A 14,492-nucleotide genomic window follows, 5' to 3' on the forward strand; every position below is an offset into this window, starting at 1 on the left:
ATAAAATAAGTAATGATAGTTTCCCTCTCCTTTTAGCTTTTTTTTTTTTTGGCTTATGAGGAATCCCAGCACAGCTCTGGATGCAGAAAACAAGCAGAGCAGAGTGACCTGCACTGCTGGAGGTGGGTCCACCATGGCCCAGGGTGTGCAGGACAGCAGAGGCACTTTTGTACTCTTAATTCTTGGGTGCAGAAAGGAAACCTGAGATGTGGCATCTCAGCCGGCTGGAAAAGTGGCTGTCAGTGACAGTTCAGGCAGCAACCACAACAATAACAATGAGATCCCTCATGCCCAACAACATCCAGGAATTTGAACGTCATTCTGTTGTTTAACCCTTAAAAACACAGGCTCTCCCAGCAGGGTGGGTACACCCAGATCACCTCAACTGCTGCAGGGAAAAGGTAACTCAGCTTTGCTCCATTCAAATACTGCAGAGCTGAGAACATTTACTGCCTAAACACAGAACACATCAAATCAACTGAACACAGAATTCTGCATATTTATATTGAAACGTCACATCCACCTCAGAGTTGTTTTCCTTTAACAATCAGCAGTTTATCTAAAACACACCTGGAATCATCTGGGTAAGTTACTGCTGTGTCAAGCAATTTTTTCTTTCAGTAATAAATTATCTCTCAACGTTTGCTGTTACTCAAATAGCCAGGCTTATTCAAGGATTGTAATTTATGTACTTTGACCCTGTTCGATTCCCAGATCATTTTTATTTTCTCCAGGAAATAAAAAAAAAAAGCGAGAGCTGTAACATTGTGCTGACTGTTCTGAAGAACTATGAACCTTCTTCCCTCCACCTCAGTGTTTGAGTAACAAGTTTGAACAGCAACTTTACAGCACCACCTGGTGCTTGTTTTTCAGAACTCAGAGAGAGAACTCCCTTCCCAGGCTACAGAACTGGGGAAAGAGAAGCAGAAAAAAAAATGCTTCCTCCTACGTGAAGAATATTTATTATCAAAGAAAGACTGAAGGAGGGGAGAGGGAAACACATAACCAAGTACATAAATTTTGCTGTCCTTATTTTGAAAGGAAAGGGACAATACAGAATGACATGAAACTCTTGTTGCAGGTGGGTGGCAATGCTCAGTGAAATGGAGCATTTGCCTAGAAGTGGTTTATGAAAGAAATTCCTGCAGTTGGAGTCAGGGCCCGGTGATGTGGCAGTGTTGTTGTTGGTTACAGACATTTATGACAGTCTCCAATCCTTAAATATAACTGTTATCTTTAGTGACATGCTTAGTTTAGACCAAGGCAAATCTCCCCAGAGCTGGGAGAGTCTAACAGGGAAAACACCTTACAAACCACCTCCACTTGTGAACCTGAGACAGGTGTTTCCCACTATTTCTAATTAAAAGGTATAGCTTTGGTGTCTTTTGATTCTATTACAAATTTTCTTAGCTGCTGGTATCAAGCTGACAAGACAAATATCCAGGTATTTTTAATTCTTAATCGAATTATTTAATAATCCCATAGTTTACAGTAAAAAACTGAGAACAGCAGAAATTTAAGTGAAGCTTTCTTATAAAAACATCTAAAACCAGGTTTACAAATATAAACTTAAAAAATCCCTCACAAATGGTGGCAGTTTTCAACTTACAGGCCAAGACATTCAAGATGGGGGTTTCTGCCCTCCTGACTTTAAACCTCGCATCAGGCTTGGCTATTGTTTTCAATTTTCTACTTTACATATGCAACAGGACCATGCACATCTTTAGTCCATCTAAAAAGAAAGAGGAGCAATCAGTTTCTCACTATCCATTACTGGAAGTTTAAAAAAAAAAAAAAAAAACACTTCCTAAAAAGCAGCATCTGTCATCCAGGAAATTTAATCTTTAGATCACTACTTTTTCAGCCTCAAAGCACAGGCATGGAAAAACAGCAATCCCACATGTGAGTAACAGCAATCCACCCCCAGGCACTTAACGAGCTTTTATTCGTGTTAATAAGAAGAACAATAAAAACATATACCATAAAAAGTCTACTAAGTGACACAGAACAATTCCTCTCATTTAAAACAGAAGCACCTAAAATAGTTTGATGAAAAAAAAAGCCATTGGGTGATTTTCTTCTGCATCCAGAAGACAGCACTGAAAGTCAGAATTAATAATGAAACCAATATATAAATTTAACAACTTTCCATGTATTCTCAGTGTGAATGAGCAATCCCATTTTACTGACCACACACTGGCACATCCATGGGAATTCAGGGAGTCAGCTGTACAGCAACCCCTGCAAGAAAAGAATGCCTTTTCCAGCTTGTAAGCACTCAGCTCCCAGCCCTCAGTCTTCCAGCAGATAGTTGGGATTGACAACCAGGAATGGATCTTCATCAAAAGTCTCCTCTTCTCTGGATCCTCTCAGTCCAGACTGGGACAGTTCTATCAGAATGTGGTCCTGCAACACACAAAGACTTGTGTTAAAACAAGGGCAGAGAGGTTTGTCTGTAGTTTTTGAAAGGCATCTCTTTTTTATCCTGGTAGCACCTCTTATTAACTACTTAACCCTTTTAATTGTGAACTCCCTCTAACAATTACCTGCAGTGGAAATCTCTTTTATGTTGAAATCTCATATGTTATGTGCTTGCTGGAAACTTTTTAGCCTAGTGCTTTCCAATCTAGTGGGTTTGCACCTTTAAAAGTGAAAAGTAGTTTATATTTTCATACTTTTTCCTCCAAAATACCCCACTACCCCCATGACTTAAGGCTACCCATTGAAGGAAGCGTTACTTGTACTTCTGAATCCTAATGCATAGCTAGTACTATAGAAACACAGAAAAAAATCACACTTCTCTAGGGACATAATATGGCACTTTAGACCTTTAATTACACACATGTCTAACTTATTTCAGTGTTTTTTCTATAATTATTGCAACAGGTGTTAAGCAAAGAAGGCATTTATACTGCATCAGGGTGTAACATGGAAACACAGAGCAGGTTTCTCCCATTAGGAATGTATTCTATTGAACATGAAACACTGCCCTGTGCAAGTCAAACCCCTTCTCACTGCCCCCACATCTCTGTACTCACATAATGGGTGAGTCGGTGAATGACCCTCTCTATGATCTTCTTTTTATTTATTAGTTCTTCTTCAGAATCAATTTCAGATTCAATTTCCTTTAGATACCAGTTAATAAGTTCACTTTTCTTTAATGACAAATCGTCCTCTTCTGCAAAGAAAATAATTTGCATGAACTCAGCAGCAGTAAGATACCAGTTAAACCACAGGAGAAAATGCTAACAGAGAAACAGGCTTTAACATGTTTAAGCATCACCAGACTTTATTCTGATCCTTAAAGCATCATGTTTTGCACGGGAGGCTGTCAAATCATGGTTTAATAGGCCATAATTAGACTGGGAATTGAAGCTTTCAGTTCTATGCACCCAAGTGTCTTCCAAATCACATCAGCCTTCAGCTGCAAGTCCTTTTCTGGGCCTGCTCTGTTGACACGCTTCTCAGCTCAATGGGTTTAGACAAATGACTAAAATAACAGAGGTAAAAACTCCAAGAAATCATCTTTGTATCACCAGATGTCGTTCTCTCACACAAGCACAGGTTCCACACCAGAGCTGACACGTTTGTTGGCTCAACAGGAGTGAAAATCCCCCAGGCAACAGCATGAGATGCAGTGACAATCATGACAATCACTCCCTGAGCTCAGGGCCTGCTGTCATTCTAACAAACAAACCCTTACCTTCCTCTGCTTTCCTGAGGTGCAGCACCAGCAGGTTGGAAATCCGTCTGTACTCAGAGAAGCCCAATCTAAGAGAAGCTTTGGGTGCAGCATCCTTGTTCCCATCCTCAGGATGGCCATTGAGCCCATTCACAAGGCCATTGACCCCAGCTGGAGCCTCTGCCTCACCTGTTTGGACACATGCCCAGGTTTAAAGCTGAAACATCTCTTGCCTGTTTAATACTCTGAGCCACTGAAAAATGCTGCACTGACCAACCAGGGGAGGTGGTGAGGAAGGCTGAAGAAGCAAGAGAGTTAAGAACAGGAGTCCACCTTTCCAGACTTCATTAGATGAGGAACAGGTGAGAGACAGAAGAGAAGTATGTGCTCAAAAAGGCAAGCTGTAAAGGTTGGAAGGACTTTCCCCTTTGAAAAAATTCTCTCTAAGTGACATACCATTGACTCCATCTTGGTCCTCTTGATCCTCCATTTGCTGCTCATCATCTTGGTCTAAATTGACATCAGGAGTCTCAACTCTAATGATGGACTTATTTAAAAGCCTGAAAGCTTCCTTCACGTGTTTTGGGTGAACCTGAGGAAGATTTGAAAACACGTGCATTAAACAGGTTAATATGCACTAAACATCTCTCCTGGTTTCTCAACAGCTCCAGCAACTCATCTCTGACTCTGACACAGGGTTTTTCTACTCATCTCACCTGATTAATCCTCGGCAGTAAAGACTCTGCAAGTTAAATTATATCCCAGTACAAGTATGCTGAGGTCACACAAGGTTATGGAGGGAAAAAGCTGCCTGATTAATCTTTCAGGATTTAGTGATCATGTGGAGTCAATAAAAAATTTATTTGAGCCAAGAACAGTCGTAAGAAAGATCAGTGGAGCAAGAAACATGAAAGAAATGGGCCTAATGAGACTCTCCTCCAGAACTGAAAAGCAAAAACTGGAAAAATCCTCGCTAGCTGAGCCATAAGCTAAAAGCTATCTGTTCCTTTATGAGCTGAATTTAATTTAAAAGAACCCAATGGGTGTCCTCCTTACCCAGCCAGTGAGCAAGGTTCCATCCCTGCATGTGTCACATAACCCCTCATCAACGTTTCAAAAGGCCTGCTGGGTTTTAAAGCAGGGACTGGGATGGGCAGCAGTCACGCCACAGTTAACAGCCAGAACACAACAGGCATTGCAGCACTGGCTGATGTCAGGAGGAGCTCAGATCACATATGTGGGACTCTTGGGGAGGTTCAGATACTTTGATGAACTTTGTCTTTTTAGACTGCAGATGGAAGAGAGCTGAGAGATTACAAACTATGAAAGATCAGGAAAGACACTACCAACAGTCATGAAGGGTAGTAGTGGATGATTGTTCTTCCCCTCTGTCATGATCTGACAGATAACAGGCTGAGAGTGCTGACACAACTGTGATGCAAAAACATGCATGTTCTCAGTTTGTATCAAAGACACACCTTAAACCCAGTGTTTCCGGCACACAAATTCACCCTGACTGTCACCACAAGCGCAAACGTGACCCGAGCTCTGCTGCTCACCCACGGGACTGCGGTCAATCTGAGAGTCAAAGAGCAGAGCCAGAGCTCCCACACACTCCCGTGGAGTCCCCCCAGGCCCTGGTACCTCGTCACAGCAGTGCATGCGGGCCATGGCCTCGGACAGGCGGATCATGCTCTCCAGCTGCCGCACCGTGATCCTCCACGACGACTTGGTCACCCCGGCCCCGTCGCGCTGCCGCAGCCGCTTGTACTGCTCCACTATGAAGTCCTCAGACTCCTTGGATATCTTTGGGACATCAAGCAGTGTGACAGTTTGCATGTTCAGGTTATTAAAAGTTTATTCTTCTTGCATTAGATTGGCAATTCCCAGACTTTCCTGTACTTGCTGCTGCTTTTCTCTGAAATATTCCACGCTATACACATACCGTGCATAGACAGAACAATCATATTATGTTAAAATTAAACTGTAATAATGATTACATTCACCAAGGATAATGATAGTGCAATAAGCACACGGCTGCATTAATCATTTTGCAGCAAATAATGTTGATAATTTCTATTTTTCTGTTCTGCTGACTTGTTTCTGGGCACAGGTCATGTCTGTCCGTATCAGATTGTTCTCTGTTTACAGACTTCTGAAAAATCTGACACACAGCCCATCCAAACTGCTACTACCAAAATATCTGTTCTTAGGGCACTTTCCCAGGTTCTGTATTTAACCAAAAGGCAAGCAAAGAAATACCAAGGAACAATACCCTTTTAAAATAAAGGCAAACAAGCTGATCAAGCAATAAGTCAATAAAATACAAAAACCTCTGCTTCAGCCATGCTGAACGACCCATGCCCTTGAGGTATGAAAAAGCTATAAAATGAGCCCTCATTCTAGACAGAGGTTAGGAGCTGCCACCAAAGCAGTTAAGACTAATGATTACAACAGTCTCAGCTGAGCTGGATGGTTTTCTGGAGCTCAAAAGAGTACATGGCTCCAAAACACGCTCTGTTTCCAGGTAGTGAGTGAGTTTATAGCTATTTCCTTGAGAGAACCCCACACTAAGTGTCTTTGTGTTTGCTGGAAACGAGCACACTGCAGAGTGACTGTTCCCTTGGACCTCCTCAGACAGAGCAACTTACACAGGAAAAGTGGAATTACCTTTGGTTTGAACTGCCTGGCGAACAGCAGATACCTTCTGATGTCATCCAAGGAATAGACACGATCCACAGACTCTTCCACTCTGGAATGCAGGTCCACGATGCGCCTGGCGATGGCGTAATCCGTCACCTGGGACAGGGGGGCTCTGTCAGATCCCTCTCACAGCATCAGCCAAACGGCAAAACAACAGTTATATTCTTCCTTCCCGCTCCCTTGCAATCCTCATGGCAGAGCTAGTCTTTCCAGAAGCCAAACTCTCTGCCAGAAGGCCCAGGAGAAAGCCCTGGAGTTATTTAATACAAGGAGACGCAGCAGAGAGGGGACAAAAGGCAGTTTTAGGATTTACAACCTCTTGGAACTCTCCTGGCTTACAAGTCAGGCAGAGAAGAGGCAGAAAGCAGCCCTTTGCAGCGTGGGAACTGCTTTCTTCCTTTTCAGCCTGCTCTGCCTCTCTCACCAGTCCCTTCCCAACTAGATAATCACCCTGAGCAGAGCAGTGGCGAGAGCAGCACTGAACCAGCATTAATCTCTGCATCTCCCACATTCCCAAGGCAAATGCCACAAAGACAGGTGGCAGCAGCCTCAGCCTCAGCCACCAGCCATTTGGAAAAATGAGTAATGGTGGTTAAGTTTGCAGGTCAAACCACGACAGGGTGTCCTTGTGTTCAGCAGAGCATGCCCACACTGGTGCTGCCAGCTTTCAGCTGCACTCACAGAGCACAGAAGCAGAAGCAAGATGTTCTTACGAGATCTGCTCCACCTAAAACTGCAGAGGGCCACCAAGATGGTCAGAGGCCAGGAGGACACGATGTGGGAGAGGCCAAAAGAGCTGGGTCTGTTCAGCTTGAAAGAAAGGAACCGCCTCATTGGCCAGTACAGAGGTGATGGAGCCAAATAACTCATAGAAAAGAGGCAACCAACACAAACTGAATCATGAGAAATTCTGATTAGATATAAAAGTTACTATTTTTTGAACACGTGAGAGCTGTCAAGCATTGCAGTAGGGGCCTAGAGAGACTGTAGAATCTCCATCCTTGGAAATGCTCAAAACTCACCTGGTCAAGGTCTCGGCAACCTGTTCCCAATAATCTGTGGGAGCGTGAGGTCAGACCAGAGACTTCCAGGAGATATTTTCTGACACAATTTCATCTACAATTTCTTAAAGTTACCTCATTACACTCATCCACAAGGATGAAGAAGAGATCAAAGCGAGACATGATGGGAGCCGAGAGGTTTATATTCTGTTTGAGGGACTTGGATCTGTCGTAGCGCCCACCAACCGGGTTTGCTGCAGCCAAAATGGAGGTCCTGGCGTTCAGGGTGGCCTGGAAATGGGGAGGAACAAATTGAAGAGAGAATGGTATCTGTGATCACTTCCTAAACCAACTCGTTGCAATCCGAATGGGTCGGCATAACATCTGTTGGATACAATAGATAGATAATACCTCAATGGAGGTATTGTAACAATCACTCCTCAAAAGCAGCCAGACTCTTTTAACCAGCCCTTTCTCTGCCTGAAGGCACAGTTTGAAGAATCAATATTGTAATATTGTCACTCTTGCCAACAACACTGGAACAAGCCCTTAAAACTGCTTTTCACAACACCTCATTTTCAGCAGTGCAAACACACACTCGACTTCTACAAACACACACAAGTCTACAACGTTTTTGGGGTTACTGCAAGGTTAGAATTTGCCCATTTTCTGTTTCCTGTCCACTGCTACGTTTTTTCCTTTCAGTCACATTCTGGATCTGTTTGGGGTAGGTGGCACAAGAACCCTGCAGTGAGTGATCTCTGTGCTGCCACAGGGAGGTGGCTGCAGAGCTGGTGCCAAAATCTGACAGGTGATAGTTCAGCACACGTAACAAGCAGACAGGTGATCCTACAGGCTACACAGAGGACCAGTGCAAGCTACCTTCACTCCTGCTTTGGTGATGGATATGGTCTGCTGCTCCATGGCCTCATGGATGGCCACCTGATCCCGCACATCCATCTTGTCGAACTCATCAATGCAACAAACCCCCTGCAGCGGAGGAACGAAAAATAATAAGTGACCCACATTCAATCACTGTTGGGAAAAAGAGCACCACCAACACAACTGGGGGCTCTTTGTCACTAATGAAAAGCATTCTGGGGATGCAGGAACTCACGTTATCCGCCAGCATCAGGGCTCCAGCTTCGATGACAAACTCGTGGGACTCCTCATCCTTCACAACAGCCGCCGTCAGACCCGCGGCGCTGGAGGCTTTGCCGCTGGTGTAAACAGCACGGGGGCTGAACTCATCCACGTGCCTGTGGGAAGAAGAAGTAACACCCCCCCCCGCAGTATTTCACTTACCTCTGAGTTTTTAAAAAGTTCGATAAATTTGTATTTTTAATATTCAATGTCTTTTTGAAAATATTTGGAAATTCGTACTTTGGTAAGTAAAGAACAAAAAAAGGTCTCAACCCATTCTTTAACACCACGGGGGCCTGGTGAGTTTGCTCCAGCCCTGTTCAAATATTCCAACCACATCTAAACAATCCCTGGCAAATATTTTTAAATATTTTACTTCCCTTTCCTCTGTTTAACACAGAAAAAGGCTGTAGCTCCAGTCACCCTGGACAATATTTAAATACTGAGTTTTAATGAGATGCTTACTTTAGAAATTGACTCTTGGCTGTACTTGGATCACCAACAACACAAACATTGATGTCCCCACGCAGTGAAGTGCCCTCTGAAGTGGTTTTAGGAACTCCTCCAAAAAGCATCAGCAGGACCCCACGTTTCACTTCGTCATTACCTGCCACAGAAAAGACACTCAGCTAAAAAGCCAAGGAAAACACCACATTCTTCCTATTTAAAAATAATAATAATAAAATTATTTAAAATAGATCCAACTGTCAGCTGTAAGGTTCAGTAGCAGAGCACCAATAGCAAGCCCAACCTATTTCACTAGTGTCGCAGGTCTTAATGATTAAACACAGCAAATACTCACGAAGTAGATTCTCCTTTTCTAGCACAACCAGTGCTGGAGGGCACGGTTTATGGCCCTTGAAACAGGGCTTTCAACCTTCCCCAGAATGGCACCACACAGAGAGCGAAAGGAACTCACATTTACACAAGGTAAATCTTCAGCTGGGTTCTTACCATGGATAGTGGGGAAGAGGCTGGTGCACAGGTTATGGTAAAGGTTCTTGTCTTGGCTCATCTCAAAAACCTTTTCCCACTCTTTCACAGACATCTGGTTTTTAATGCTCTCTGCAGTCTGTTCTTCATCTCTGAGCTCTTTTCCACCAAACTAAACAAAGGAAATAAAACAATTATAGAAGTTATAACATGGTCACTAAATGAATGTGAGCACTGCAGACAGGTTACAAAAACTCACTGGAAGCAGGATGGGAGGAACATATTCAGAAAAGCTGTCCTTAGGCTAAGTAGGCTCATCATCTTATACCTTTAAAACCCCACAGACAATTTCCTAACAGGCAAAATCAGTTGTGTAACTTCAGTTAGTGAGAAAAACCCCAGGTGAGATGTTTATACAGAGATTAAAAAAGAGTACCCCAGTATGGCTTCCTCTGGGTAAATTTGCCTTTCTCAGCATTCTTCATTAATTGGAACTTCACAAGGCCTTTTGTTACTCTGAAATGGGGTCAGAAACTTCTATTTCCAGAAAGTAACAGATGGTATTTTTATCCTGTGTGACAGTGAAACTCCTAACAGAGTGATAGATTACGATACCACAACGTGCCAAAACCCAGACACAGTCAGTATTGCTCATTATGTTGCAGTAGCAACCCAAGATACCATGTGATAAACCAGAGGGAACAAGAAGCAATAGGATTTCCTGGAAGGAAAGGAAATGCTGCAGAAATGGATGAAAGCTGAATGGAAATACGTGGATCAGTCAGCTCTTTAGAATAAATTGATAACACTGATAAATTATCACATCTGAAGACGAGAACCTTGCTATACAAATTCAGTCAGAACTTAAAGACAGCCCAGTGCACACAGCATCCATTCCCGCTCCCCGATTTGAGGGAAAACCACAGAGAGCAGCAATCAGGAACACCTTTAAATCTCCTCTCTTTCCAGACTCACCCGTGGATTTGTTGGTGCAACGTAACAAGCCAGAAACACCAGTTTGTAGGAGAGTTCCCGGACCCCCAGGGCGCGCAGCCCTCGGATCCCCTCGGTTTCGTAGCCCTCCGTCCCCGTCAGCCGGGAGCCGGTCTCGGCACGCAGCCCTGCCGGGAGAGCGGCGGTCAGGACAGCAGGGACCGGGACAAGCGGGAAGGACACCTCACCGAGGTCCTGAGCAGTAGCAACAAACCTGGAGTGGAGAGCTGGGACACGTCAGGCACGACGATGAGCGAGCCGGTGAAGTCACACTTATCACCCGCCTGGGCGGACTCCACGGCCTCGGCGCGCAGGATCACCTCCACACTGCGGGGAATGCTGCCCCGCGGCAGCTCCCCCTGCGTCTCCTGGATGCGGACCTGGGCACCGAGCAGGGATAAACACTCAGCAAGTGTCACCACAGCTCTAACTGACTCAAAAGCCGGGCTAATTCTTTATTAGCACAGTAGCATCCGACTGCTGCCATCCATGTCAGCCATGAAGCTCCTCTTGCAGTAAGACAACCAAAAAACCCCTTCACTAATCAGCATCTGAGGAGTCTTGGAGACACTCAAGAGTAAATATCAGTGGGGAAGAAAAAGCATTGCAGATACTAGAAGGCATCTCTTTTTATACTGGTATAGAACAACTACACTGAACAAACAACACCCTCCAACTACCACAGGTACACCACTGTTAGTCATCACCCCCAGCCTCACCCTCGTACCTTTTGGAAATCAACAAATCTTGATTTGTTCGTGTCCAGCAGGAATCTCCTCCTGTTGGCACAGACTGGGTTCCTGCAGATGTTGGGCTGTGTGTATTTGAACTGCTGCTCCACGTCTTTGATGACTGTCTGGCAGTCGAGGCACAGGAAGGTCCCACTCACCAGCTCCGGGTGCACGGGGTGGGTCCGAACCACCTGCCCACTGATGCGCATCAGGGAGCCGATCTTCGCCGAGGTCATCTCCCGAATTCTGGGCAAAACAGAAACTCACAGGGATTAAATTGCTGAGCTGACAATTCTAGGCCCCAAGATACTAAGATACAACACGGTTTCACTCAGCCCGTGACTAAAGAACGGCAGTAACAGACAAAGGAAACAAAGTTACTGAAATATATTCTCATTTTTACATAAACTTTTAGATTAATACTAAAGGTCAAACCAATGCAAAACTACTGGTACTTCAAAAGCTACACACGCTAAATAATTTTTTTTAAATTAGAGAAGTTACATTATTTAAATTAGAAAAGCTCTATATTTGTGGAATATAATGAACATAAGTATCTGATTGTGGTTTGCCAATGAAAAACTGTTTCAAAAAATACCCTGCACAAGGTCAGGAAACTTCTTCACAACTGTTCTGGTCAACTGCTCATTTCACACTATACAATCAAAACATTTTCAGTGTGGTTTGACACGTTTTTCCCCAGCAGTAAAAAAGTACAAGTTTCTGGAATTATTAATCATCTTACTTGTGTCGGGTAGGCAGGTCTTGGAATGCAACATAGAAGTCCTTGTTTGAGGGAACATTCCCATGGTCTCTGGCAAAAGTCTTTGTTGCTCGACAGAGGTAAGGATAAACCCTGAAATATGGAAAAGCACTTCAAATTTTACAGAAGCTATTAAAGCCTTCTCTGCTTCAGACTACAGCAAAGGCTGTATCAGATTACCAGATTCGGGCTTTGAATGTTATGTAAGACAAAAACCCAAATCCAAATACACTAAATATGAGATTACTGCAGAATAATGTCATTTGCATTACAGCTTCATAATAGACTTTTTTAAATCTCATTTTATGACACTTTTATCCTTACATTAAGAAGCAGATCTTCAAAATAAGCAACTGGCTCAATAAAATATTTTCAGAGCGTGAAATTTTAGAGTTTATTCTGTATTCCCATACTGACCAGATGGGAATGACTTCTTCACCAGAATATCATTTCCCGGTTAGCTCGTGGTTTCCAGAGAGGAATCCACTGAGAAATGTTTTGAGCCAGTAAAAAAAAAAAAAAAAAAAAAATTAAATTTAAGCGTTTTCAGGATGTAGAAAGATGAACCTCTCATTGTTTACATAAGGAGCGAGGCATTATGGGCCTGAAACTGCAGCAGGGCTCAGTGTTACCTCAAAATGGACCTCTGCACTTTACCTGTAAAATTCCTCCTGGATGGTGGTGGAGAGCTGCTGGTTGAACTGCTCCAAATCCGCAAAGCTGACGATCAGCGTGTTCCGCTCCGGCCGGATCAGCTCTTCAGCGTCACGCAGGTACTTCACCTCCCCATCGCTGTTCTGGAACCTGAGAGGCATTCAGGAAAACATCTCACAGTCAGCACCAGGCAGCAACTGAATACTCTGAATTCAGGGGGAAGGCAAAGGAAAGCATCGCTCATACTAATGCATCCCACAGCCCCTTGCAAAGCCCTTTTCCAACAATATTTCTTCTTCCACCCCCTTCTGCATCTGTTCTATCAACACCCCAGCACAGACGAACCTGGTTTGAATCTCATACAGCACGAGTGTTGTTCCGAGTGCCACACTGAGTTTTATTTCATGTTAAACAATGACTCGACACCGGCAAGCAGGGTTTTGTTTCCTCAGGGTGATTATAATGGTATCCTTATTTGACACGGACGGGCCCCCTCGGGAGTCAAAACGCAGGAAGCAAGATGTTTAACAGCCAAGCCGTGGAAAGGGTTTTCAACACGGCTTCCACAAAACTTCGTTAAAAGGGACCAAATGCACCAAAAAATCATAGAATGGGTTGGGTTGGAAGGGACCTCAAACACCACCTCGTTCCAAACCGCTGCCATGGGCAGAGACACCTTCCAGTAGACCTGCTTGCTCCCAGCCCCGTCCAGCCTGGCTTTGGACACTTGCAGGGATGCGGCAGCCACAACTTCTCTGGGAAACGTCCCCGCGAAACAGAAACTCGCCGCGAGAGCTCTCTGAGAAGTATTTTGCCAACCGCAGAAGCACACTGCTCCCTTCCTATACCCCTGGCAAAGCAGACTCCTCCGGGCAGAGCCGTTCCTCAGACCACAGGAGAGCTTTTCCGACCGAAGGCCGAGGGGCAGGGGCGCCAGGCCCTGGCAGGATCTCACTAAATGGCGGCCCCTCCGTGAGGCGCCCGCGGCCCGCCGCTCGCCCTGCCCTCCCCGCCAGGCCCGGCCCCGGCACTCACTCCTCTAGGAAGTCCAGGAACAACTTCTGGCACTTCTCGGCCACCTCATCGCGGAGCTGCTGGTGCTGCTGCGCCGCTCCCCCGGCCCCGGCCGCCGCCACCGCCAAATCCATCCCGGCTGCCGACACTGACGCTGTCCCTGCCCGGTCCGGCCCCGACCCGGTTCCCGCCACGCCGCAAACCACGTGGGCCGCGCGCCCGCCGCGCCGCCCAATCGGCGGCCGCCATCCCCCGGGGCCCCGCCCCCAGCGGCCGTTTTCGCGCCAAAGGCCGGGGGCGGGACCGTGAGGGGATGACTCGGATGCTCCGGGCACAGCGACCCCATCCCCTCCCGCTGCTGGGCTGGCACAGAGAACGGGGCCTGTCCAGGGCTTACAGCTGTGCCAAAGCAACGCCTCTCATAGAAACACAACGCTGCTGAGTGTCAGGGGCTTGGAACGGACCTTAAAGCCCATCCAGACCCAACCCTCCCTGCCCTGGGCAGGAACACCTCCCATTAGACCAGGTTACTCAAACCTTATCCAGCCTGCCTTCGATATCGTAGCCTCCCTCAGTAACTTGTGACAGGGCCTCACCACCCTCACAGTAAAGAATTTCTTCATAACATCTAACCTAAATTTTCCCCTCTTTCGGTTCATACCTGTTACTCCTTGTCCTCTCACTAGGCCCCCTTCAAATACTGGAGGGTGCTGTGGGGTCTCCACACAATCTTCTCTTCCCCAGGCTGAACAGCACTAACTCTCTCAGCCTGTCTTCATAGTCCTCTTACCAACTTCATGGCTCTCCTCTGGACTTGCTCCAGCAGTTCCTCATCTTTCTTACGTTGGGGACCCCAGAACCACAGGCATGGAGGT

General features: G+C 45.5%; 1 protein-coding gene across 1 annotated transcript; it reads right to left on the minus strand.

The window, feature by feature from the left end:
• Positions 1–946: 946 nt before the first annotated feature.
• Positions 947–13,780, minus strand: MCM6 (minichromosome maintenance complex component 6). Its single transcript, XM_027884296.1, has 17 exons — positions 13,639–13,780; positions 12,607–12,753; positions 11,932–12,042; positions 11,183–11,432; positions 10,670–10,835; positions 10,438–10,583; positions 9,484–9,634; positions 8,995–9,136; positions 8,504–8,645; positions 8,269–8,376; positions 7,522–7,677; positions 6,353–6,481; positions 5,327–5,488; positions 4,139–4,274; positions 3,704–3,871; positions 3,039–3,178; positions 947–2,406 (listed from the first exon to the last, which is right to left on the minus strand). The coding sequence occupies exons 1-17, from the start codon at positions 13,749–13,751 to the stop codon at positions 2,293–2,295; spliced, it is 2,481 nt and encodes an 826-aa protein (XP_027740097.1). The 5' UTR covers positions 13,752–13,780; the 3' UTR covers positions 947–2,292.
• Between the last annotated feature and the right edge of the window lie 712 nt (positions 13,781–14,492).

This window comes from Empidonax traillii, unplaced genomic scaffold (genome assembly GCF_003031625.1).
Source record: "Empidonax traillii isolate 1590-97213 ecotype Southwest subspecies unplaced genomic scaffold, ASM303162v1 scaffold142:size1213974, whole genome shotgun sequence".
In the NCBI taxonomy this organism is placed as follows: domain Eukaryota; kingdom Metazoa; phylum Chordata; class Aves; order Passeriformes; family Tyrannidae; genus Empidonax; species Empidonax traillii.

Bases quoted from the DNA above. Each gene is read 5' to 3' on its own strand.
- MCM6 (XM_027884296.1), bottom strand. From the start codon at position 13,751: ATGGATTTGGCGGTGGCGGCGGCCGGGGCCGGGGGAGCGGCGCAGCAG. The intron at 7,678-8,268 runs GTAGCTTGCACT...CCCCATTTCCAG, and splicing joins TCACCAAAGCAGGAGTGAAG to GCCACCCTGAACGCCAGGAC. The intron at 4,275-5,326 runs GTACCAGGGCCT...AATCTTCCTCAG, and splicing joins GCATGCACTGCTGTGACGAG to GTTCACCCAAAACACGTGAA.